The sequence below is a fragment of the Mauremys reevesii genome, linkage group 7 (assembly GCF_016161935.1).
Source record: "Mauremys reevesii isolate NIE-2019 linkage group 7, ASM1616193v1, whole genome shotgun sequence".
Taxonomy (NCBI): Eukaryota; Metazoa; Chordata; order Testudines; family Geoemydidae; genus Mauremys; species Mauremys reevesii.
The window spans coordinates 80032478-80059687 of NC_052629.1; the positions used below are offsets into that span (position 1 = coordinate 80032478).

At 51.8% G+C, this 27210-nt stretch overlaps 1 protein-coding gene across 7 annotated transcripts in view; it reads left to right on the forward strand.

Moving 5' to 3' along the window:
• The first annotated feature begins 215 nt into the window (after window positions 1–215).
• LOC120409417 (semaphorin-3D-like) overlaps window positions 216–27210 on the forward strand; it is a 45892-nt gene continuing 18897 nt past the window's right edge. For 5 of the 7 annotated variants that reach the window (XM_039547480.1, XM_039547483.1, XM_039547482.1 and 2 more), the window contains exon 1: window positions 18575–18911. In XM_039547480.1, the coding sequence (XP_039403414.1) occupies window positions 18635–18911 (277 nt within the window). In that variant the 5' untranslated portion in view covers window positions 18575–18634. Of the gene's footprint in view, window positions 332–507; window positions 624–11575; window positions 11701–14898; window positions 14989–18574; window positions 18912–27210 lie in introns of those variants that run through there. The other 2 variants (XM_039547487.1, XM_039547486.1) reach the window with 2 other exon arrangements.

Below are 27210 nucleotides of genomic sequence, written 5' to 3' on the forward strand. Positions count from 1 at the left end.
TACCACTAGATGTCAGCTCTTCCCAGCAAATTTTGTCCGGGCCAAGGAACTGGATTAAGGGTTGAGAATGAAACATAAATAAGTGGAACAGATGGTCTGGTAACAGCTCCTACTGTTTTTATGAATGGAGGCCGTCTTTGGATGACATCACTGCCTCTTGACTCCACCCCTACTCTACAGCCTCCTTGTACATTTCAGGTGCTTCTGCTTTGCCAGGGGCTAATGCACTGGAGGCTGTTGAGCTTGAAACAGGAAAACAGCGTAAGCAGAGAGCACACTGGTAAAGGGACAGCAGCTCATCATCTGTAAGAGTCAGCAGAGCCTTGGGGTGGTGAGTAGCAAAGAGTTATTCAAGTGCTACTGTTAGTGGCTGGAAAATCTTTGTATTTTTTTTCTCCCAGTGAGACCGAAATTGTGTTTCCATTTACATTGGGACAGATCCAGGGTAACTCCATCAAAGTCAGTGGAGGTATGTCAGGGATAACCCACTGTAACTGAGCACACAACTGGCCTCAACATCTGCAAAACGGCTTCTGACTGTGACTTATCCTTTCCTAACTCGAAGAGCAAACAGAGATTACTCTGTCACTCCTGTTCCATATTATGTGATGGGGAAGTCTCTGGTAAGCCTATTTGTCATCATTATAAATGCCTTACTTTGGATTCAGCAGATTTTATTACCAGGATAAGGCTTTGTATATTCCGTGCTGATAATTTCTATGGCTTCTTTACGCTGACCATTTAATTTCCCACCAATAAATCTTAACAATCTGAAATTAGTTTATAGATCACATTTTCACTGAAGGACTGTTCCATTCAGAGGGCTGTTCCACTGACCACAGGCTACTCTGATGGATCCCTCTCCCCCAAAAAAGAAAGTAAAAATGACTAAATAACTCTTTGTTTTCCATTTGATTTTGTCTGACAGCACTAATGTTTAAACAAAAAAATTACCACTAAGTCCCCTGAATGAGTTAAACCCTCTCCAGGGCAAAGTTCTGCTCCTTTAAAGCAGCTGTCACGCCTTCCTCTCTGCGGTGCCTCTACTCCCAGAAACTCAGGGCATGCAATGTAGCAGGCAGAAAAGAAACAGACCCTGGGAAATGTAAAGTGCTCTCTGAAAGAATCATTTAACTTGTGCTCTTTAGGTTTCTAAATATTTCAGTACTTGTGTTATTGATGAGTGGGTAGCCTGGGCAGACAAAACCAATACTGCCTTTCGTAAGGGAGGGATGTTTCAATATTGTGTTTTTGTAAGATTTTCATTTGAAAAATGGACTAATATAATAATAATTACTTGCACTTATGTTTATAGATAGAAAAGGATCCCAAAGCACTTTGCAAATGTAAATGAAAACTATGTACCCAGAGATTATTTAACCACCCCTGATATGAGACCCCCTGCTGGGGTGGAGAACAGCAGTGGTCTAATGGTACTGTATACAGAAATGCTACACAGCAGTCTGGCACATTGCTTAAAAGATACCATGTCCAATGGAAACTGTAGGGGGATTGTCAGTCGGCAGAATATAGTTGGCCAGAAATCTCAGGCTGTTGCCAGGACTAAGCTTAGTTTGTGATCTTTCGGTGTTGTATCACTACATGGGTGTGTGGCTGGGATCTAGCTGGCTGCTAGTGAGCAGCATGGAATCTTTGCTGAGCTGGGAGCCAGCATAGCCTTGTTGCCAGCTTAGTGTCCAGAGAAGTCTTGTTGTTTATGGCCCAGAAAGTTTTACACACACACACACACACACACACACACACACACACACACACACACACACACACACACACACACACACACACACACACACACACACACACACACACACACACACACACACACACACACACACACACACACACACACAAATATAGGCTGGGACATTCAAAGGGGCCCAAATCCCATTAACTAACTCCTTAGGCCCCTTGAAGTTTCACCCACAGGACTTTAGAGCAGAGATCAGACTTTGTCAGATTTTCCTACAGGCCTATTATCCAATCCATTAAAGAAAGAAATGAGAGTGTGTCTGTAGCTTTTCCTTACTGATCTAACTTTAGTGCAAGCATCACAGAGATACAAACACAGTTATTATTCATAAGCTCGAGATGGGGGAATGTGGCGGACCGGGAGTTATCAGTTCCATTAGAAACACTAAGTCAAATACCCAGCTCTAATTTCATTGCAGCCAGTGGAGACAAGAGAGAGTTGAATTTGATTTGCTTTCTTAAGAAGAGAGTTGAGCAGGGAACCTGGAAAGATATAAAACTGGCCTGCAAGCCTTCTCCAAAATGCCACATCCTGTCCTGTTCATGGAGGTGGCTGAACCATCCCTGTTCTGTACATGAAAGGACTTCAGGTTACAGGGCTGTCCATTGTACTCCTTTTGCCAGCACCAACCTCACAATAAAGAATAACAGCTGAGCTCATTAGAGCAGGAGCCACAACAGAGCTCCCTAGGAATGGTCTTCTCTGCACAGAAAGCAGGGACAAGAGCCAACGGGACGCACTTACTGCCGGATACTAAAGCAGGCGAGTGCTCCTGGCCTCCTTGCTTCCATCCGTACTCCTGTGACACCCTCTCCAGGATTGTTTACAGCGGGAAGGAAGATTTATTGCCAGTCTTGGCTACTGCCCCATGGGAGCTGCCTCTTCCTCTAGAAACAGCCCATCCCACACTCCTGCTGGTATTACAGTGAGGACCTCTCTGGGGAGCGCAGAATGACCGGTGCTTTTACAAAACCTGGGATCCCAGGCACAGACCTGGGGTGCTGAAAAAATGAGTGAGGCAAAGAAAGACAGTTGAGGAATCAGCTGAGTAGCTCCACACATCCCAGCTGGAGCTGGGAATGCTTTTAAACTAGGGTGGGGGAGGGAGAAGAGAAGGTTTGGGAAAGATGCAGCCAGTCCTTCCCCACATGCACGTATTAGGGAACACGCTTAACTGGGGTAATGACCTGCTGTGACATAGCTCCTGTGAGGGGCAGGACAGAACCCCAGACCAGAGACGGGGGGGAAAGACAGTTTGTTCTGTTCCAGGAATCCAGGCCTCAAAGCTAGGCCTGTTCTCCTCTTCAGTTTCCTAAATGACCCACAGTTGCTCTCCCAAATGCCTTTGTTCTGAGTGCCTTTCCTCAACAGAGTTCACAGGACTTGACAGTATCATTACCTCTCCTCCACAGCTAGGGAAACTGAGGCAAAGTGACTCGCCTGAGGTTGCAGAGCTGGGAACAGAACACTCTTTAACTCACTCGGGGGATGGGGGAGGTGAGGGGTGGCCTGGTTTTCACTCCAGAGCTCTTTCCATTGGGTCATGCTGCCTCTCTAAACATCCCCACAGTTCATAACAAAACAGACCCTGGACCCACCAGTACCTGGATAGCAAGGTGTTAGGGTGGTGTATCAGTACCATAGATGTGATGGCTGCCACAGTGGGAACTCAACTGAGGACCTCAAGAACTAAAAGCAGGAGTATCTACAGACAGAGTTAAAGAGCCTGGCTCTGTAGCTAGGGGTTGTGACTGATCCCTATCCTCTGTAGAGGAGGCAGAGATGAACACACTGACCAATAGGTTGCATGGACACACGCTCATGTGACTGTGCTGTATCCATCCTCAGTCATTCCCTGTACACCCAGACCCAGCTGACATCCTGTGCCCACTCACACCCATTGTGCCACTCACTCATACACGTGCACTGGCTGACACAATTTTATTTGCATGACATGGGACACAATTATTGCTCATGGCGAATAAAGTCTAATCATGTGCCTGTGCAGGATATGGCTTCACAGAAACAATGTGCTTCAAAAACCCTTGCCCATCGGCTGTGAGTCTTCATGTCTAACTCACTGGCAGGCTGCCACGTATTGTGTGGCTGCTTTGCCACCTCCTTCACGTCTCCTGGCATCAGGCTCAAGCTTATTTCCTCGCTTTCCAGGGGGAGATTTCTGATGTCAGATAATGTGAGGAAGTCTCTTTCCCAGAGCTTTTAATGCAGTGAACAGCCGGGTAGACAATGGCTTTTGGTTTCAGTCTCTCCCGAGTCATGTTGAGAACAGAACTGTATCACATGCAATGCACCTGCATAGTGTACCACTACTGAATGCTGTAATCACACCCACAGCCCAGCCTGTGCCTATCCGCTCTCATTCACTAGGACATAAAGGGCCAGAGCATCCCCTGGCATGCTGAGCTCTTTCGAAAAGGCTGGCCTAGCCTGCACTGCAGAAAGCAAGGATGGGTCAGCGGCTAGAGAGCCAGCCTTGGCTGTGGGAGACCTGATCTTGAATCCCTGCTCCACCACAGACGCCCGTGTGTTCTTGAGCATATCAGGGTATGTCTACAGTGGTACTGCTGAAGGGGTTGTTCCCAGCTGGTGCAGACATTCAGATGGAGTTAGTGCACTAAAAACAGCAGCGTAGTCACAGTGAAGCGAGCAGCAGCACTGGCTAGCTGCCCCTAGGCCAATCTCATCTGAAATCCTAGGGGCTAACTCGCCCAGGGTTAGCACTGGGGTGGCGACCCTAGTTGGAGATTACACCTCTAGCTCCAGGGTAGACATACCGCTAGTCTTGATCTCAGTTCCCATCTTTACTAGCACTTCTCTACTGCACAGGAGTGGAGTGGGGATAATTAGATACTGAGGCACCCTGATACTGCAGTGACAGGGAGACAGAAGCCCCTTAGATAGATACCATATACACACACATCAGGTTGGCCCCACACACCCCAGCCCTGGCTACGCTATTGCGCACTCCAGTGCAAGTGAGCTGACATATCATTTGTATTGGGAGCCTTTATACAGACACGCCTCCTGCACCCTCAGCTTCTTTGATTAACCCCATCTCTGCTAGATTCATTCAGGTTTGGCTGATATGGGGTTAAATGGCTGGGGACAAGGGAGCCTTCTTTGCCTTAAAATGTGGCCACAGTCAGCAATGTGACCCTGCAAAGGACACTGTGGGCTCCAGGTTTATTTTCCTCTCATCAGCTCAATTAGCTCCCCCCCGCCCCCCGACAAATCTTCCTTGGGTTTCAGCTCATCACCAGGATCACCCGGGTGCAGGGCCCCTACATGGGGCTGAATGAATGGCCAGCTGGGGCCAAAGGCAGGGTGTGCATCTGCCTCTCAGCCATTCACTAATCCCCAGGAGATTAGACAGGCCAAATCCAGTGCTCCTGGCTCAGGAAAATTCCCATGGCCTTCTATGGCAGGGCTGCAGAGGAACCACCTAAGGCAAAAACCAGGCAAGATCTCTTTCTTAACTTTTTATTAAACTACAGGGCCTCTCCTTCCCTGGCTCAAACCACAGGGGACGCTACTGAGGTTCGTTCAACCAGTGTCTTTCAGAGGTGGCTGGCTGAACGGTATATTTTATCCCCTGGAGTGAGGCCACTCAGGGAGTGAGAGAGGCAGGCCTGGATGTGCCAGAGGAAAGAGCAGCTCTTCCAAGAGGCTGTGGGAGCACAGCACTGTACAGGAGTCCTGGGGATCATCCAGAGAGCCTCCCATCAAATCCAGGCTGCAGTTACAGAGCCATTCCAGCTGACAGCCTCTGAGAAGAAGCAGAGGTGGTGCAGGAACCCCCTACTGCTCATTAAAACATTTTCTCTGCCAGAGTCCCCCATGCCTGTTTGTTCTATTTTATTCCAATTAGAGCAGGAGGGCAGGGAGTGGGCTTCCTTTGGATTAAAAGAAAATACTGGCAAAGCTTTGATGTGTCAGGTGGGGGAGGCAGGCTCCCTCAGCTGAGGCAGGGAGCAGCTTCAGGATCGTAAGACCCAGTAACCTCCTTGGCCCAGGGCACTGGCTGGCATCAGTGAATCCATCTAACTGGGTCACTGAGCAAAGCAGCAGGTCACTCCTGTGGCAGGATGGCCCCAGCTTTAGGGTTAGGCCGAACTGAGGAGCCCTGCAAACTAAGGGCCTTGATCTGAGAGCTGCAGCACACCCACACCAACTCGTGCTGGGGCCAAGGAGGTCTTGGTTTACTGCAGATTAACTTTCAGCAGGAGAAATCCCTTTGAAATATATTTGTAGGAGAGTTTTCAGTGAGTTGAATGCAAGCGCTAGAAACTGGCTTCTTGATAGCCCTGGATAGTGATGTATCCATGCTGGAGGGCAAGCTCCCCCCAGCCCCACTTGTGTCAAGGCTGAGCAGCTCTAGGGAAAGTGCCTTCAGTTCTTGGCCTCGCTGCTGAGACTGCGAGCAAAGGACCCTTTGTGAGGTCAGGCCATGACCACTAGGAACCTGACAGACCACACACGTTTCACAGAGGCCACCGAATAGCCAGCAGTGCCAATGTTGTCTCCACTGACCGTGTCCAGATTTGCTTCGGTGACCTAGAGGTGAAAGTCCCTGTATCCAAACCCTGTGAGCCAGCAATCTTCTCTTAACAAGGTTGTTCTGCATGACGTGAAGGATCATGAAAAAGATGGGTGGGTAACACTTGCTAGAGTCAGGCAAGTGCTTTACAAGTTACCACACACAGCTCTGCTGATGCCCCGTCCTGAGCTGCTATCCCCTGCTATGTCAGCCCTGAGCTCCCCTCACCGCTCTGCAACTGCCCCTCAATCCTGACCTGGCATCCCCTCACAAACCCACCCTTTCCCTGCTCAATAGTAAAAATGTGACATTGGGACCATCACATTTATTTTCTGTTTTGATTTGAACCCATGTTTCCAGGTCTGAGAGGTTAGGGCACTGCAGCAACCCCCACTCCTCTAGATACGGAATACATTTAAATTCCTATCCCTTAGGGCATCCAATGATCTTGAGCAGGGCTGATGTAAAAAGCACTAGCAACAGCACATCATGCCTGGCAATGGCCATCTCTCAAACCCAGCACACCGAGGTCTGGAGCCCCCGTCTGATTTTGCTGCATTAACCTACAGATTCAACTCTGATGAAGTGAGTGGTAAAGAGGGATAAACTCCATGGGTCTCTGACTTGTTGTACTGAGTGTGAGACCATGTGTTATTAGACAGGTGACAAGTGTCAGTTTCTTCCCAGCGGAGGGAATTTCAGTGTAAAAAGCTCTCAGGAATGTGTGTGAGTGTGTGTGTGTGTGTGTATCTCTATCTCCTGGAATCTGCAGTGCACTAGGGATCAGTCACACTCCGCGATGTAGGTGGGATAGAGGATCTTTGATACACTACATGGGCACTTTGTCTCCAGCACCCTCCATCAGAGGGTATCAGCACACTTTAGACATTAGGACATTTAAACCTCTTGGCACCATTATGAATTAAGTAACTAGGTGCAACACTGCCTTCTGATGGATGGCTTTACTGCATGGCAAAACTATATTGCCATCAGCGACTCTCCTTTCTCTGCAGTTGAAGCGCCCTGGGTTCCTGGAGCCAGAGGCTGCAAGAAGTTCTGATTGATCACAGTGTGCAGCATAGAGACACTGATGACATTCCTACATGGCCATGTGATGCACACACAAGAGGGGGCAGAGTTACGGCTATCCACACCTTGAAAGCTCTGTTGACTTGCAGAACATTGGCAATAATGCATAAGTGCCCTAATCTGACCACCACCAGAATGCCATCCCGAACGTGGTAGGAGAGTCGCGGGAAGGAATCCCTCTCCGCTGCCCTCTGTATGGTGTGGAGCTCCTATGGTCCATCCCAGCAGAACGACCTCTTGTGAGCCTTAAAGAGTAGACCGCAGCCCTGCCTCACTCTTTTGCACCTTATATCCTCCAGGTGGCCTAAGCCAGAGGTTCCTCTGATGTCCTTACCTCAGCCTCTCACTTTCCTTTTCCTCTGAGCTGGCCATGCGTGCTTTGTGCAGTGAATGCTTCCCCGGCTACACAGTCTAAGAGCTGGGTGAAAAGTTCTGTGCCAAATGTCCCAGGCATGCAGCATTCGCTATGCAATGGCTCCCAACTTAGTCATTCTAAACTCATTTCTCACCAGAAGACTCAAAGATGCGTCTCCTCTGTCAGGGCTATTTCCAGGCCAAATGCCAAGTTCTTCCCACCAGTCGTTTCAGCTATGGAGTTCTTCTCAAAAGGTTGCAGGATGGGTTTTTTTTTAATCATGGGATGAAACATGATTTATTCCTTCTCCTGGTCCTCCAGAATGACTGAATTGGCTCTGCTCAAACTCTAACCAGCAAGAGCTCCATTCCTCTGCAAGGAGAGAACTTCAGTCCCAAACGCAGAAGGTAAAGAAGGTTCCAAGATGCTGAAAGAGGGGATTGGAGTGCAAAGCACTGCACTGCTTGCTGTTGCTATAATTAATAAGGGAGTCTGGAAGACGTAGTCTGGGCAGAGGCCTGAGCCTAGTGTGAGGAGCAGGGTACCAGCTGCACACATTTTCTTGCCTTTCAGGGTCAGTGGTTCATCAGAGTGGGGATTCTGGCAAACAGCCAGGAAAGCAGGCCATGTTGCTGGTCCAGCTTGAGGTGTGGCTGCCACGCACTTATCTTGCCTTTCTGACCCTGGGCTTTGTCTGGAGAGAAGCCCAGCCCTCTTCCTCTCAGTCTGTCCAAACTCGGCACAGCTGCCATCTGGCTTTGTTTGCCTTGTGGCTTACCCCCCACAGAGAAGACCTGCCAGGCTGGTCAAGGAAGCAGGAGCCAGGCCACCTTCATGAAACCGCTCTTCCAAACAGTGGGCTCTCGATGGCGAGAGATCAAGGGTGGACAGTGTGGAGATGGCAGCAGTGCGAGCCACCAGATAGGATCTGAACTGGTGGCATTGATAGCTAGAGAAGGGTGAATCCCGAGCCACAGTCCCAGAGGCTCTCCACCCTACTGGGGCTCATGTGACAATATTTTGTCTGGCTTAGAGTTTACTCTGAGGCATCATATTCACTGGTTGATTACTTATGTAATCGCTGATCAGTTGGGACACCTCTTCCCACTGCAGCGACTGTCACCTCCTCAGCACCTGGGGGCTTCCTGCAGCTCTTGGGCCATACCAGACCCACGCTTGCTGGTAGAGGGGAGGTGCAGGTGGTAACTCCCTATGCCAGCTTAACCCACTGCCTTCTAGAAGGATTCATCTGCCGGAGAAAGAGTGGACAGGTCCTAGAAGGTGGGGATTCGCTCCATGCGGGCAAGTCAACAAAACCCCACGGTCAACAATGTCAAAGGCAGACAAGTGATCTGAAATCATCAGCATTAACACCTGCCCTTGGCCCACTGCCAGCCAGCGAGACAAGTGCAGGCTCTGTGCATTACTCAGGCCTGAAACCAGAGGGGGGAGGGATCAAGGAACCCTGAGGCCTCCAGCCAACACTATAACTGCCTTTCTCAAGAATGGAAGGTTAGAGACAGAGAGTGAGAGCTGGTAAGTGCGCCAGCCACAGACAATAGCTTCCAAATTATGGGATTAACAGACGCTTGTTAGAGGGAAGCCAGTTCCCTAACCCCTCCTAGGGTGGTATTAATCGCCTTGGCCATCAATGGGCACAGTCATTCCCCATTTGCATTACAAGCCGTAAGGGGCATGGTGCCAGCAGAATGGAATCTCGGAGCAGAACTCCCAGAGATGTATGTGTCCCCTCCAGACAGACAAAGATCTGCTCCCTGGAGAGCAGCCTGCCAAGCCCTCATCCCACTGATGCTGTCCATGGAACAGATGGAAAATTCTTTTCAGTGCAAGAGAGTGGCGGCAGCTGGGATTTACCGGGTTCTCAGAGAACTCGGCATAGTTCTGATGGACACAGCTCCGTACACGGAATAGGGGAGGAGGAGAAAGCAGAAAGCAACCGCCCAGCAGATGGACTGAAATTGACAGAACAGCTGAAACCTGGAAGGGCTGGGTACTCTTTACATCACAACATAGAAGAATAAAAACTAAAGGAAGAGCTCACGGCCCCAAGTGTCAAAATAAGTGTCATAAAGTTCCCTTGACCTGGACAAGAGCTGCTACCAGGCTCTCTGGCACTGAGTTATTAGGGGGACAGAGCTGTGTCTGCTACAGTCGTTAGTACCACATACCTGGGAGCGACGGGTTCTCCTACCAGGCAGGTATGAAAGGCAAATGGTAAAAAGCTAAAGCAGCTCAACCAAAGGAGGCGCATTGGGGGGTTATGCTGAGAGCAGACAGAGCCTGTTCCTTCACATTCCTGGAACTTAGCATGCTTCCGTGTTGCCACTTTTGGGAGAAATCCGTAAGGGGTGATAATTGCGAAACCGCATAGAATCTTGCCAATCAGGACTGAGGGGCATTGGCAGGACTGTGTGAGGGTCACAGTGCTGGAGTAACCAGGGGGTTACCAGTCAGGATGGAGGGGCCCTGGCAGAGAGTGGGTGTGAGGAAAGCTTGCACAGAATGTGCCTGTTATACCCTGTTAGCATTTCCCCAGTTTGAGCGCTGCAGAATTCATCCCTTCCTCCTGCTCCCTCCCTCTCTCCGCCATCAGGACTCTGCACAGGCAGTTTCCTGACTCATATGTATCACCCCAAATGACTGGAGGTTACAGGCCACTTTTTCACAGTACATGTATTGGCTACCCTGCTGTCACATGGCCTCTGGGCCCAGTGTTCATCACACTTCTGCCTCTTAAGGTCACTTGCACAAGGGATGAGATGTTAAGTACGCGTAAGGCTCACACGAACAGTACATGCCATCCAGCGACCAGTGCACACTCACAGCACAGAGGGCTGTTCCCCTTGCCTGGAAGCACCAGGGGAAACGCAGCAGGGGAGGGAAGTGGGGCAGGGAGGGAAAGGAACTTGTTTATTTTTGTCTTTGTCATCTCATTTAGAGAAAGACGACAGCTGCCTTGCCCTGAGCCCCTGCATTAAGCAGGGAGCAGCCACAGCTGCTGGGGAATCCATCACGCTTCACCGTAGGAACTAAAACCTCCGTGGAATTCATGGAGCATAGAGAGATTTCAGCACACGTGTACGTGCAGACAAGTGCACACTCATCTGTTTTTACAGAGGCACAGGCTGGGCCCACAGACATAGATATGTGTCTCTGCACACAGATATATACAGACAAGTATGTGCCCATGCATACTGGTACCGCCCCTTACACATTACATGTACATGGAGATGCAAGTAGCAGCACACTAATATACCACTCAAACGAATACACAGAGAGAGGCCCCTCTCCAGATTCAGATCCAGTAAGCACAGCCCCAGAGCGACGCGCTATACAGTAGGGGGAAGTGTGGCCTGGGAATGCCTCCTTCTTATGCCCTGAGCAGGTGTGGGACAGTGGTCATTCATGGCCTGTCAGTCAGGCGAGGCCTGACTCGGTGCATGATTCACTTTTACTCAGGGAATTGCGGGGACTCTCTGGGTGTGCCTACACTGCAATTAGACACCCACGACAGGCCCATGCCAGCTGCCTTAGGCTCAGGGGCCGTTTAATTGCAGTGTAGACATTCGGGCTCAGGCTGGAGCCTGGGTTCTGGTACCCTGCAAGGTGGGAGGGTCTCAGCGTTCACGCTGCAGCCCAAGCCACTTCAATTAAACAGCCCCGCGAGCCTGAGCCCCACTCAGCCGGCACAGGCCAGCCGCAGGTGTCTAATAGCAGCATAGACTTACCATCCAAGTCCCTCTTGCAGCCCTGATGAGCTTCTCCATTTTTGCCCATCCAGACGCTGCAGTGCCTGGAGTCCATCCTCAGCACGTCCAAAATGGCAGAGGGGGTGTGGCAGCACATCCTAATGCTTCGTTAGCACCCCCGGCTCCAGCTCCTGCTGACTCAGGAGAGCATCTGCAGGTGAAAGCAGGAATGCAGCATCAGGCCCCCCAGGAGCATGAAGCCTGGATTTAAGCACAGGATCTGGGGCTAATCCATTCGCGCCTCGCTCTCCCATGCTGCAGTGCAATGCCAGCCCAATGCAGCGGGTATCTGGGGGAGAGGGAGTTAAAGGCACTGAGCTCTCCTATCTCAGGCAACCTAAGAGTGAGTCACCCACAGCCTGATCTAGCAGGAAGCTTCTCTTCCCCTGCAGGGATCTTTACCACCCTGTAACACTCACAGACTATGTGCAATCCCCTTCTGGCTGTCTCCGCTGGCTGCTCCCCGAAGCTGCACCAGCTGTTGACCCCGTCCTCCTGGGCATGGCCCATCTAGCTCCAAAGAGGAACACAAGCCAGCAATCTCCTGCAATGTTGTTTCTGGATCATTTAGGAAACTATCAAGAACCTGCTGAGCTGTGCAGTGCACATGGCAGGCCCCATTGGGCCAGAGGGATGGAGCAGGGAGTGTGTTGTATTTGCTATTGGTGCTGTCGTATAGCTCAGAAGGCTCAAACACAACATACACTTCCATTCTGGGAGGTGATCCACAGCCTAGATCTCACTGCCAGGATACGTTCCCTGAAATTCAGTCGACAACTCCTTAGCTCAGTTTCCATCCATAACTCCTAATTACAGCCCTTGGGAGGAATTCTGTGGGGTAACCCCTTTGTGGTGTTTACACCTTCCCCTATAGTGGTCATCTTCCTCCTGTAGATGGGTACGAATCCCTCAATCAGGGATTGGCTCTAATGGAGGTGCCTTGAATGATGCCACAGGATGCACAGACGAAGTCACCGAGTCTCAGCCCTGCAATCCTTTGCTCCCAGAGCACTGTCTGAGCTTGGCTCAACGAGAGAGGCACTGCCTCTGGTAGCCTACGTAGCCAGTGGGATCAGGAATGCGTAACTCCAGTCAATGGCTCAAAGCCAACCCAGGTCAATAGTGACTAAGTTGTCACCATCTGAAGGGTGCTTGGTTACCTATGTGAAAAGCCTGTCTTGTTTCAGTCCAGTTCGTGGTGGATTGGTATCTAGACAACAGCTGGTAGCTGCAGCCCACATCAGGGTGAGGCACAGCAGCAGAGCTGGGAAGCTGGTGCTGTTCTGCAGAGGACTCTAGTTTTCAGGTTCAAAGGGCCATGACATAGCTGTGGGGTTGGTGGCCAGGCCTGTAAACATAGGGGGAGGGTGTGCTGCAGGTCTAGACTGAGGTGCATCTGGAGAGCTGTGGGGTGGAGGGGGCAGAAGTGCTGCTGGTCAGGCAGGGGAGTATTGGCACAGAAGTGGAGGAGCTGCAGGTGAGGCAGAGGGCATGTATGGCTCATCCTGGGATCATGACCGGCTCTGCCCAGGGACACTGGTCCTTTTTTATGAGAGAGAAAATTCACCAAAATCTTGCCCCACCCCCCTGATTCCAGAACCCATAAATACTGGCCCGGCTCCCACTGACACTATCCGGATGCGTCTTCCCTGCCGCAGTCCTGGTTCTGAAGCCAGACATGCAGAAGTGCCCTTGCCCGGCTGCCTGCACCCACCAGCGCACCCCGCTCCAAACAGAGTGAGAACACACTTGCCGTTCTGGACAGTTGATTACACAAAGCTGTCGGGAGTGTTTAATTTAACCTTGGATTCATCATCTGCAGCTCGTTTCCATCCACCGGACACCCACTCCCCCCCTCAGTCTGTATAAACTCTCCCTGGGACAAGTTCCCTCCAAGAGTATATGTGGGCAGAGGTTTATAGCTTGGGGCCGTTATCCCTCGTACGGGGGAGTCCTTCCTTGGTTTCTATCCTAGGGTGGAGTGGAGGAGAACCTGCTAGGCCTGCGTTGACAGGATACTGCTGGGAGAAGGATGCCTCTGCTGGAGTCCTTGTTGATATGGGCAGGGCACTGCTGCGGGAGGCAGCGCCTGCTGCCGGGCCCCTAGTTGACACGTCCTGGGGAGAGGGGCGCAGAAGCACTCACTGCTGCATGCCCAGTTGGCTGTGTGGAGAAGCTCAGAGTGCCTGGTTGGCATGGAGTGGACATTGCTGTGTGGGGAAGCCCACCAGGGAGGCGTGTTCCAGCATAGGGACCGTGAGGGGAGGGGATTAATCGGTGAGCCAACTTTAGTTGAAAGTGATCTTTGACATTCTGTTTCCAGAACTGAAGGAGCCCCTAGCAAAGCAAATGCCAAGCTAGGGGCAGACTATCCCGGACAGATACCATGGAAGCTAACTTAACTGTACCCCTTAACCGCACAACCCTGAGCTGCCACAACGCCCTGCTCATGCCCCTCAGTCCTGACCTGCTGCACTAACACAGTGCCACGGCCATAGGCACTGCTGCTCCAGAAGGAACAGTGAAGCCTGGTATCCTGCCTCTGATGCTTCTGAGCAAGGTGCATAGCCTTGGAGCCTTGGAATTTCCCCCCTAGCTAGTGTAACAATGGTTGCTCCTTTTATTCCTCTAAGTGCCTAGTCCCTCTCTGATCCTGGGTACTGTTCGCCTCAATAACATCCTGCAGCAGGGACTTCCACAAATTGCTTTAAAAGACTGGTACAGTAGACAGTAGGGGCAAAAAAGACAGAACAAGGGCAGTAGAGAGAAAAATGGCTTTCCTAAGCCTTGTGCACTGTAAGAAGGATTTATATCCAACAATACCAAGGCAAACTAGCATTGGCTTGGAGCTGCCTTTGAATTAAGTCCTGGGATAGTATAGAGCAGTGGTCCTCAACCAGGAGTACATGTACCCCTGGGGGTACTCGGAGGCCTTCCAGGGGGTACATCAACTCATCTAGATATTTGCCTGGTTTTACAACAGGCTACTTAAAAAGCACTAGCAAAATCAGTACAAACTACAATTTCATACAGACAATGGCTTGTGTATACTGCTCTATATATACACTGAAATGTAGGCACAATATTTATACTCCAATTGATTTATTTTATAATGATATGGTAAAAATGAGAAAGTCAGCCAGTGTTCGGTAGTAGTGTGCTGTGACACTTTTGTATTTTTATGTCTGATTTTGCAAGCAAGTAGTTTTCAAGTGAGGTGAAACTTGGGGGATACACCAAAGAAATCAGTCTCCGGGAAGGGGACCAGTAGTCTGGAAAGGGTGAGAGCCACTGGTATAGAGGGAACGGGGGATCCATTTTTGTAACTGTGCTTCCTTTGCCCTGTCCCTTTTAGCAACGACTGCCCACCTGCTTTGAGTTAAATATCACTGGCTGCATCCTTTGCATTTTTGCAGACATTGGGCCACGTTCAAGGCTAGCACAAGTAAGTGAAAGTCTCTTGGACTCGTATCCCTTATACCAATAGTGAATTGTCCCTCTTGCAGGGGAGGGCAGTTATCCTCTATTATTCGGATTTCATTTTGAAGCCTGATCCCGATCCCAGCGGGAGTTTCCCCTTGACTTCGGGAGACACAGGATTGAACCTTGGCACAGGGTATCCACCAGCCCCTTTATTTCATCCCCTGGAGGTGGCATGCGAAACACACCAGTTCTCCCTCAACCACAGGGCTGTGGTTCAGGCGCAGTCCTAGGCTGTGGAGGGTCAGGGCTCTGCTCCACCTGCCCCTCACACAATCCTGCAGCCACCAAGGACCATCTTGGGGCATCAGGTCATGCAGGGCTCCCTCCCACCGCTCAGCGCTGTCCCCAGACAGGCACATTCCATTTATAGCAGCCTGCAATTACCACCTAGCGTTTTCCCAAGGCTTCCAGCAACCAGTGAATACTGGCAGGAGTCTCAGGCCAGCCCCAGCCCTGGCCTTGTGATGAGCACTGGGTTTGCTCTGCCCAAACCCCTGGGGGGGTGGGGAGCATGCAGGCTGAGCTCTGCTTTCTCAGCTTCCTGGCCGGGATGCTGGAACACACGCAGGTTTTAGTCCATCAGGAAAGGGCAGGGTGCACACACACACACCCAGCTCACAGGCGAGGCAGCTCCAGGCCCAGGAGGGGGAATGCAAGCATCACTCTATGTAGAGGTGGATATAATATATGCACATGAGAGAAGATCAGTACAATTTACTCTGGGGGGCAGGGGAACCTATCAGGACAGAATGCAGTATGTGCCTCTAGCTGCCACCCTCTTGCTGTTACCCAGGGCAGCCTCCCTGCCTAGTGTGCTCCAGGCATTGTCCTGGCCCAGAAGGGCCACTATGGTGGGGATACACCTGTTGCTGCTCCTGCACGGTGCTGGAACAGCACCCATCCCCCCCACACTCCCTCTCTTCACTACTGTTGCTCATTTTATTTGTTGCCCCTGAGCCTCTCCTCTTCCCCGTTGCAGAGGGGACAGGGGGCCCAAGCAGCAGCCGCTCTGGGGGGATGGCAGGAAGAAATGTGGTCATAAGGGTGGAAAATGGCTCTTTGATGCCAGCCTCGCAAAGCCCCGGCACTGAAGTGGCAAATCAAAGGAGTGAGAACAGTAAGGGTCTGGCCACACTGCAGTTAAAACCCCACAGCTGGTGCAGGCCAGCTGACACAGACTCCAGGGACTCCGGCTAAGGGGCTGTTTAACTACGGTGTGGTCCTAGAACCTGAATGTCTACATCAGCCACCCAGGAATTGTGGGAGAAGTCCTCTGGCCTTTCGGGTGCATGGGGGGGGGGGGAAATTGTGGGAAGGGATTAGAGGACTAGTGGCACTCAAGCAGCATTAGCCTGCATCCACATGACACTGTGGGCGTGTTAGCAGCTGGGGAGGTGTGTTCTCTCAGGCTGTGCCAATCCTCCTCCCCGCCCCGGTCAGCCAAACCAGGTGAAGAGCACTATGCACTGGAGTTAGGGGTTTGTGCATGACGGGCCCATCTGCACCACTGTATCCACTGCCTACACCGATGGGAGGGGATTCTCCCATTGGCACAGGTAACCCACCTCCCCCAAGAGGTGGCAGCTAGGGCAGGGGAAGCGTGGTCTACACCAGGAGTTAGGTCAGCATAGATCAGCCTCTCAGGGGAGTGGATTTTTCACCCTCCTGTGAGATGTAGCTATACCGAGGTAAAATCCTAGTGTAGCCCAGGCCCCAGTAGTTCAAACACTGTCACATTGCTTGCACACATGCCAGTGCTGCTGCAATACAAGCCTATCTCTGCAGGGCACTCCCATGCACAGGGTCTGGCTGCCTTGCCATCTGGGCAAGAGGCACCTCTTTGAGCAGGCTTTTCAACAGCTGCAGCCTGCAGGCATTAGATTCCCTGGCTAGTGCACTCTGATCTTGGGATTCCTCAAGGAAGCAGAGGTGACTATGCTGAGGAAGGGGGACACCTGCTCCCCATCCCTTGGCAGCTGTTTGGCTCTGCTGTAAAATGACTGAAATCCTACAGGGATGGGCACCTAAACATACGGGCCATCATAAAAACATCATTAACGATGCCACAGTGCAGCACTGTGGGCAAGTCCCTTCCCCTTGCACCTGGGTCTACTTAGCCAGCGGGAGCGCTACAGAACAGGGATTGTCTCTGCACAGTGCATAGCACAACAGGGCCCTGAGCTTGGCTGGGGCCCTCAAGGTGCTATTTTAATAGCAAATGAATAATGATTAGTAAGCAATGGTTCTGCCACTGACTTGCTGTGTGGCCTTGGGATTCTTTGTACTTTTCCATACTGATTGTATCCCCATCAGTCCAATGAGCCTGACCCTCAGGTTTAAAGCCCTCTGAGCTCTGCAATTGACAAGGAGTTCCGTAGTTCAGAATGCTCCTGGCTGATTGGGTGGGGGCTGTGAATAGGAAGGGGAGGGTGGAATTTCAGCCCCACTGCTACAGGGATCAGCTGTTGGAGAACTGATGGAGCTGGAGAATTGATTCCCCTTAGATATCGCCTAATGGCTTGCCCAAGGAGGGGTTGGGCTGCTCTTCCGACACCAATGCAACACCACACGTGCAAGTGGTTTTTACAGAGGTGCAGCATGCCTGCGCTAGGGTTTGTCCCAGGACTCCTCTACTGGTGCCAGAACCCCAACAGAGCCCAGGCCTGAGTTTCTATTGCCACTGATACAATTAATTCTCAGATAGGGCCCAAGCCAGTGGATTAAAAAAAAATTGAAAAAATTTTAAATTGGATTTTTTAAATTTAAAATCAGATGATTTTGATTTTGTTACTTATATTATAATGCTTTTCTTTTTAAAAATAAACCTGTTTAAAAGGAAATCTGATTTTAACCCAAAATACGTGAAGGCCAAAACTTATTGGAGTTTAGTTGTAAATGTGAAACATGCTTTGATAAGAGATGTTTATGTGGCCAAAACGTTTAAAGTTGTTTTGTTTAATAAAAATAAATTGTATTTGCTGTTGTGTGTTTAATTCAATTCCAGTTACCATCCTAATGCAGCTTGGCCCAAATCATGACCCAAAAGCTAATTATGTTGTAAATAAGCAATATATCATTCACCATTTCCTAACATACTAAAAGTGTACAAGTAACAAGAATCTGAAAATAGTAAGCTATAAAACTGCCTAAATAAATGTTTAGCGTTATTGTGTTCCCTCCTATGTAGCAAAAAGTTGTACCATATCTAGTGTAAAGACTCTATTTAATTGTAAATCAACATGTTTTAAATGATTACATCAACCAATGAGAATTCACGTTTCTTTAGGAAGTAACTGAAGTGCAAATGGAAAAGTTGATTATAACCAATGAGTTAAATCAAGGCTTTCCACCTGATGATTGAAATCATTATTTAAATAGGGTGACCAGACAGCAAATGTGAAAAATTGGGGCAGGGGTTGGGGGTAATAGTAAAAGAAAAAGACTGAAAATTGGGACTTTCCCTATAAAATTGGGACATCTGGTCACCCTAGATTTAAATCACTGATTTCAATCACCTTGATTTAAATCAATCTCCCAGGCAGCAGTGAGAACTGCAGGGGCTCAGCACATGCAGGCCAAGAGCCCAAGTATTCAGCCCTGCTAAATGCATGGTAGAGAGAGATGCAGAATTCCTCCCTTTCTGTTTTCAGCTAGAAGCGGCACCAGAATCTCTCCCAACAGAACATGCTCCCAGGAGGGAGGAGCAACTTTCCCTGCTGAGAGAGGAGACCCCGGAGAGAGAATCCATCAGCATGCCAGCCCTGGTCTTTAGCAGGCAGCACCTCTCCACTGCCCCTGCCCTGCTGACTTGGATTCTCCTGCTGAGCATTGGGAATGGCAGTGCCTGGAAGCAAGGTGTCCCTCGCCTTCGCCTCTCATACAAAGGTAGGGGAGCCTGCGGCTGATCAGTCCTGCAGTCAGAGCCAGGATTTCCTTGGGGTTCATGCCCTGTTCTGAATGATCTAGAAACAGCATCAGGCATCCAAGCTGACTGGCGGCTAGTGAAGCCAGAGATGGAGGGGCGAGATCTGGACTACTGGGCTTGTGTGGGGCCAGTATCAGCCCTACAATGGAGCTTCTTGCCCTGCAGTAGTTGTGGCCAGTGAGGCACCAGAACCTGACAGAGGCTGAGCTCAGCTGACTGCAGCATGGCCAGAGAGTTCACAGAATGCCACCACCCCAGGGGGCTCAGGCAATGCTCATCTACCTGCTGCTGTCAGGGATGGGGGTTGGAAAGGGAATGGCCCGGAGGGGAAGTCTCAGGCTGCCCCTGGGGCACAGGAGGGTGTCTAAAAATGCCCCATTCCATCCTGAGACTCAGCATACAGTGCTTTATAATGTTCCATGTACCATGTAATACACAGGGTCAGGGCCAGCCCTCACCATGGGGAAACGTCTCACACTACAGGAGGCCTTGGGCAGCCTTTAGCTACACTGGCCACGCAACAAAACACATTGTTCAGTTGCATGGGGGAAGCGTACGGACTTCAGTGTGAGGGCGGGAACAGAGTCAGGCTGTGGTCACCTAGGAGGAAGCATGTCTAGTGGTTAGAGCAGGGCATTAGGAATCTGGAGAGCTGGATTCTGCCACTGACTCAGTGCGTGGCCTCAGGCGAGTCACTTAACTCAGCTTTGTGAGGCTCAGTCAACCAAGACCCAATACGTGGATGCAGAGAGGCTGTATTCCCTGCCCTCTGTGGTACAGAGCTCTGTGAGGGCTCCCTGCACCCCCCACCCCCAGGACTCTTATAGTGGGCCAGGGAGGAACTGGGGGATCTGCAGGCTACACAGATCCACTGCCCAGCACCCTGCAAGGAGGGGGCAATGGCAGCCCAGAGAGGTGGCAGCAGCAGCTGTCATGGAGTGGAGCCATTGCTGCACTACGGCCTGGGGCAAGGATTCCTACTCAGTGCCCAGCCCGTTTATTCCAGCCATGTGGGGGCGAGCGAGGATTCACCCTTCATGGTGCCGGAGTTTTAGCTTTCGTCACCTCCCCCAAATCTTTTCTGAAGGGGTGAGAGGGGAGTTCACACCACAGCGTCAGCCCTCGTCCTCTCTGCTAGGGCTGCCAGCGCGGGGACCAGCTAGCAGTGGGTTTGTGAAACGGGCACACATCCACAAGGAACTGGACTGAGACCCTCAGCTTGTCTCACAAAGGGGCCACCAGACAGACATCATGCTGAGTTCCTTTTAGGGACACAGGGATTGCCAGACTGGCTCACGCCCGAGGTCTATCTAGCCCAGCGAACTGGAGGCCAGCACCAGATGCTTCAGAGAAAGGTGCAAGAAACCTCCTTGTCCCTGGTAGTGAGAGCTTGGCTCAAACCATGGGGGCTAATATCACTTCCAGAAGTTTTGCTGTTGTCAGTTATGTTAACAGGCTAGCCTGGTTATCCATATAGACAGTTCTTAACTGCCTGGGGCAAGACAAACTGATCGCGCATTGGGGGAAAGCTTGGGTCAGTTTTGGATTTCCCACCTTTCTGTTTCATTGACTGTCCCCTTGTTCATGTGTCATGAGGCAGAACAGAAGTTCCCAGTCTCCCTTCTCTATCCTATTCATGGTTTTATAGCCTTTCATAGACACACAGGGCTGGAAGGGACCTTGAGAAGTCTCATGCCATGGCAGGACCAAGCAAACCTTTATCACATCCCCTCTTATTCATCCTTTCTAAGGGAACAATTCCAATCTTTGCAATCTCTTCTGAGGAGAGCTGTTCCAGGCCCCGCTCTGAGCACCTGCTAATTCTGCAATTGGGCTACATCTGCCCTGGACCTTATTTCAGCTAATGACAAAAATGATGACTTGTCTAGTCATTTATACTGCACTCATCACCGGGGTATGCAAGCACCCATCCTAATGGCCCGATATTTCGATGCCACAGCTACTGACAACAATCTTACGTTCACGTACCACACAGCCTCTTTCAGCCAAAAGGATCCTGAAGCATTTTACAGGCTATGTGGAGGGCTCCAAGGCCCAACAATGAAATGCAGCCACCTCTGGTACAGAATGCACTAGCTCATTAACGGCACACAGCAAAACTATACAACAGCTTATAGGACAGGGGAAGTGAAGACTAATCTGCATAGCTTACTCAGGAGTTGGGATCCAGCCAGGCTGCTGGAATTCAGCATTCCTGCTCTCCAGAAAACCAGCATGGGCTTGTAAGGCAGAGGCCCAACTCATCAGCTAGTGCCTGCGAAACCTCGCAGCCAACACAGTCTTCCAGTCCCTTTTCTTCAGGACTTGGCTTCTGCTTTTTCCAAGTAAAACAGTTTAACCTTCACTCCACATGTAAATCAGGCCCCTTCCCGCAACCCAGGGTCTCCTGGTGGCTCTGCCAGCGATCCCACACCCCAGGCCTGTTGCCTGGGAATTAAGGCAAGCTGCTCTACTCCCTTTATGATAGCTTTATGAGCTCAGGCCACCCTTTATACTCCCACAGATCTCACTCTGAGTCACAATCTTCTCCCATGTGACCCCCCCCCCTTTCAGCTGGGAAGGTAGGCTTTAAAGGGCCAGCTCAGCCTGAGACAGGGCTCTTTAATGACAAAGCGGTCGGGATGCTGTCTGATTTTCACCCAGCAGCAGCATAGCACATCCTAGCTCTGTGCTGGGCCATTGGATCAGCGCGGACACAGATGAGCACCACTTACTGAACTGCCCCACCAGCAATGCCTACCCTAGCTGGGCTTCCTTGGAGGCCTCCCATCCAAACTCCAGCCAGGCACAAGCCTGCTTAGTTTACACTAGCTGAGGACAGTGGTTCTGCTGCAGGAAGGACTTGGATGATGGTGGTGGCATCAGGGTGGATGTGAGGACCACGGGTGGCACATCAGGGCAGGGATGACACCTGTGACCATATGTCTCCTCTCACTCCCAGAGAGGAGAGCCAGTTGCTTGGCTGTCTAACTGAGGTGCAAGGGGGACTTAGACTAGATGCTCATCGAACACAGAGCTCCTCAAAACTGTCTCCTGGACGCCAAGCCTGAGGTTATGGCTCATTGGCTGTGGTCTAGGGGTGATGCACTCTCAGTACAGAACTGAGTTCTGGGCAGAGACTGGCACTCAATCCGGGAGATGCCTTGGGGTTTGTGGGGAGCCATCAGAACTCAGGCTTGAAACCAAGGACCACAAGGGAGTGGGGGGAGAAATCAGCCCTGGTCAGGGCTGCCTGCACACACACTCTGCCACGCAGCATCCGGTGAGGAAGCACAGTGATCCAGAGCAGGTCACCGCTGGGCGATTGCCAGCGTCGATAACACGTCTCAGAAACACAATGGCTGGATCTTCCTTTCCTTGGCCAGGCGGGAGCAGAGATTGTTTGGAGGAGAGGACCGAGGAGGGCTTCCTTCTTCAAAGCCAGAGCAACCCTCGTGCTGTGGGCAGAGCTGGGAGAGGAAGCTCCCAGCCTCAGGCTGGCTTGGGGACAATGAAGACAATGGCAGGAGGTGTGACTCACAGACCACACGTAGCAGGGTCAAGGCCACAACGGCCTGACAAGTTTAGGTTTCAAAAATCCAAGAGGAAAGAAACGTCCCAGACTCCTTCCACCCCAGAGCCCCTTGGGAGCCGGGCTATCCTCAGAACACTGCATGGGGGAGGGGCGTGGGCTGAATGCGGGTGGGGGAGAAACACAGACAGACTTTCGGAAAGGAAATGACAGACCTAAGGCAGGGAGAGCAAAGGAAGGATAGTGCACAGGGGAACATGGCCCAGAACAATACGACTAAGCAGCAATATGACCCCTTACGCCATAATAATACAATTGGATGGCTTATAATAGAACGCCGGCCTCTCTGAGACAATCCACGCAACTGCTCCTGTGACAGATGTGGGAGGGCCTGAACTAGGAACCTCCAGAGCTGAAAGCATGAGCTGCCTGATCCCTGTGGCTGCATGTAACACCTCGATTCCCACTGATCGTCACAGAGCGGGACCTGTAACACATGCACATCAATAAGTTACATTACTGGACAGGAAGCACTACCAGCCTCTTGGTGTTTGGCCTGTGCCGATAGGAATTCACACTGTGAATGCTACTTCAATCTGTTTCAGACAGGCCAGCGTTGAAGCCAGCTGAAATCCTGGACTGGGCTGTGTCTTTCTATCTGGGATGGTGTCGTTACTCTGGGCTTACATATCAGCAATTACACCTTAATGCTGCGTGATCTGCTGTTAACGTCGAGGGCTGAACGTTCCAGGCGACTGGATGCTGGCTACAGAACCTTTGCTTGCAGATCACTGGTTGACAGATTGTTAGGGGCTGGACGTTGTTACCATTGGATGGTTGATTGGTGGTGTATTTGCACAGTGTGTTCATGGGCCTCATTCCTGTTCCCAGCAGGCCGTTATCGTATCATACACCACTAAGTGGCCCCAATGCACTCCTTTCATGCTGGCCATCGCAGCAAAAAGCTTGATTCAAATCCAGACTTTCCCCAGGCTTTTGGGGTGTTCAGCTCAGGGTTTCAGTGCTGGCCCGTCTGCGATGGGGAGAAGAGAGAATGCTCTCCAAGAAAAGCAACACTTCAGGCCTGGGAGGCACTCGGATGCCCTCGTGGTGAGCACAGTTCATAGAATCATAGAATATCAGGGTTGGAAGGGACCTCAGGAGGTCATCTAGTCCAACCCCCTGCTCAAAGCAGGACCAATTCCCAACTAAATCATCCCAGCCAGGGCTTTGTCAAGCCTGACCTTAAAAACCTCTAAGGAAGGAGATTCCACCACCTCCCTAGGTAACCCATCCCAGTGCTTCACCACTCTCTGAGTGAAAAAGTTTTTCCTAATATCCAACCTAAACCTCCCCCACTGCAACTTGAGACCATTACTCCTTGTTCTGTCATCAGGTACCACTGAGAACAGTCTAGATCCATCCTCTTTGGAACCCCCTTTCAGGTAGTTGAAAGCAGCTATCAAATCTCCCCTCATTCTTCTCTTCTGCAGACTAAACAATCCCAGTGCCCTCAGCCTCTCCTCATAAGTCATGTGCTCCAGCCCCCTAATTAGGTTAGTCAGTTCAGGGGAAGGTTGAGCAGAGATGCCCAGCAGGATGCAATGGCTATGGAGGACCTGACCAGGAATGTACATATACTTGGGAGGGATAATGATGCCTCATCTGCAGATAAGGAGCAGGTACCTGCACTCTCCCAGCCACCGCACCGTGGGGATCTCCCTGCTCCACCACTTTCCCAGCCCCCTCAGACTTCCTGTTTAACTGATCAATTCCTTGCCCAGGTTTGTTTCATGAGTGGGACGAACTGGGTCAGATTCCCACCTACTTCATGAAGGGAATGGGACAAACCAAGCCACAGGGTGGAGAATCTGAAACTAGAGATCATGGCGATGGACTTAATGCTGCAAGTGCAGGACAATTCATCCTGCCTGGGAGCCAGATTGAATCCTAGGCCATGGCTACACTTGCAAATTTGCAGCGCTGCAGCAGGGTGTGAAAACACACCCTCTCCAGCGCTGCAAATTGCGGCGCTGCAAAGCGCCAGTGTGGTCAAAGCCCCAGCGCTGGGAGCGCGGCTCCCAGCGCTGTACATTATTCCCCACAGGGAGGTGGAGTACGGACAGCGCTGGGAGAGCTCTCTCCCAGCGCTGGCGCTTTGACTACACTTAGCCCCAAAGAACACAGTGGGCCTGAGCGAACCCCACCGTCAACCCTGGCTGACCGCTCCCCTGCCCACAGCCTGAGGGAGGTCAGAAGGTGAAACAGTGCTAATGGGAGCGTCCTGGGCTCTATCACCCTAGGGACCTCCCTGCATTACTCTGGTTAATTAAGCAGGGTGGGAGTGTGTATTGGATAAACCTTTGACCTGCCCCCACCTCTCACTCTGATCTGTATCCTCAATGGGCCTGGCCTACATTTCACTCCGGGTGAGCAGGGTCAGAGGAGCAGCCCTGCCTCCAGGGAGACACCCAGCCTTTTCAGAGGCCGGTGAATGCACTGTAGATCTGGGTCCTGCCCAGCTCCCGCCTGGGGTCACTCACAGGGCAGCGATCATCAGCTTGGGGGAGGGCAAGTTCCCCCTCTGGCTCATTCGGACTGTACTCACCTGCCCCGTTCAAACGAACATGAGTCCAGATTCCCTAGGCAGATTAAAAAAGCTTTGTCCTTGGCCCAGGGGGAAAGCACCCAGAGGTCGCCAGGCTGCAGCTGGGTAAATGGCACTGGAGATACAGCTAGCAAGCGATAATGCCAGCCGTAAGAACGCCTCCCCCGGCTAGTTATAGGACACTCACAGCAGGAATGCTTAGTGGCAAGGAACTTCCCTGGCTCGCTGGATATGAAATGACAGGCCCGGTCATTAGCCAGGCTGGACTGGGCTGAGCCAGGGAACTGATTTGCTATTGAGCTACTGCCTTGATTGTTGCGCTCTCTTCGTACAGAGACTGAGAACCAGCCCTGCCCGCTGCAAATGCTGCGGCTGCTCCTGGCCCTACTGAGCTGAGCAGACGCCAGTGGAATTTCCAGCTGGCTGCAGCTTCCCCGAAGAAAAAAAGGTCCTGGTTTCCTCTGTCCCCTGGAAATGGGGTGACAGGGAAGGAGAAACAGTCTGCAATCCCATGGCCTGTTTTCGCATACGCCCCCATTCATCCCATCTCAGGCACCCGTGCCCCCACATACACGGACCCACACCTGCACAGCCACAAGCTGGCTTGCTTGCTCCCCAGCTGCATTTCTGGTGCAGTCTGTTCAGCCACAGAGAGGCAAGTTCATCCCATCTTCATGGATTTCAAGGTCCTGCACAGATTCTCCCAGACCTAGGACTCACATCTCACCTCCTACGCATCCCCAGCCCCGTCACTAAGCCAGTAACGCCTGCCTGATCTCCTCTCTTCTTTCCTTCTTCCACTCCTGTTTTCCGACCAGGGCTGGCTCTAGGCACCAGCAAACCAAGCATGTGCTTGAGGCGGCACATTTTCGGGGCGGCCTTCCGGCCATTTTTTTTTCTTCCGTAGGCAAAAGCTTAGAGCCGGCACTGGCAGCAGCAGTGCGTTGTGTGCGGGGGGTGCCCTGCGGCCACCGTGAGGGAGCAGCGCCCACACCTTGTGGCTGGACCCGGCAGGCTCTGAATGGGAGACGCTCGGGCTGGGGGCCGCCCTGCGGGGCACAAGGAGCTGCCTGCAGGTGCCGCAGGGCAGCCACCCCCCAGCACCACAGCTGGGGCTGGGCAAAGCGGCCTGAGCCGCCCAGGACTGTGGCAGGGCGGCCAGAAGCAGCAGCACTGGGACCATAGAGGGCGGGGTGCTGCCATGCGAGGCCTGCATCCCACTCTCCGGAGCTCTGCTCCCTCTGGGGCTACCCTGCCCCGGCTCCTCAGCCCCCTGCCGGGGCGGTCCCCTGGCTCTGCCCTCCCGGATCCCGGCCAGTCCTGGAGGCAGGAGCCCTGGCTGGAGGGATCCTGGGCTCAGGCGCAGCCCTGGAGCCTCGCTGCTTACCTCAACCCTGCCAGCTCCAGACTGGCAGGAGGTGTGGGTGGAGGAGGGCATTGGTGAGGGAGAGGGGGAGAGCCCAGGGCTGGGATGGGGGGGCAGCCAAAATTTTTTTGCTTGGGGCGGCAAAAAACCTAGAGCCGGCCCTGTTTCCGACCTTCCTCCAAGCCCTCTCAGCATGGCATGACCTCCCAGTGCAGCTGGCCAGCACGCTCACCTCAGTCAGATCCCTCCAAGAGACACAGGGAAGTGATTGGTTTAGGGTTTCAAATGCTCTAAGGTGACTCTTCCCTCTGGGCCTCCCATCACTTCTTGTCCAGCTGCATCAGCCTTCTACTGAGTAACCTCTCCAGGGCAGCGACTGCTTTGCCATTTGGGTTTTGTACAGCGTGTGGTCAGCACTTAATCAGAGCAAAACTCCATGCATGTCCGTGGAGCGACCAGGGCCGGATTTGGCTGTGTCCCAGACTGATCCATGTCTCGTTAATGCCCACACAGCCCCCTGTCCGGGCTCAGGCTAGTTCGGGCAATGTTTCAGGGACGATTAGCCAAGGTGGAAGATTTCCCCCCCAAGCACCCCTGGAACTCATCCAGGAAGGGGGAGACGGACACCTGAGGCTCAGAGGTGTCCCCACAGGTGAAGATGAGGTCGTTGTAGGCAAGAGAGAGAGTACGGCCAGACAGCCTCAATTCCTGCTGTTAGCCAATGGGGCTGTTACAGCAATGGGAGAGCAAGCT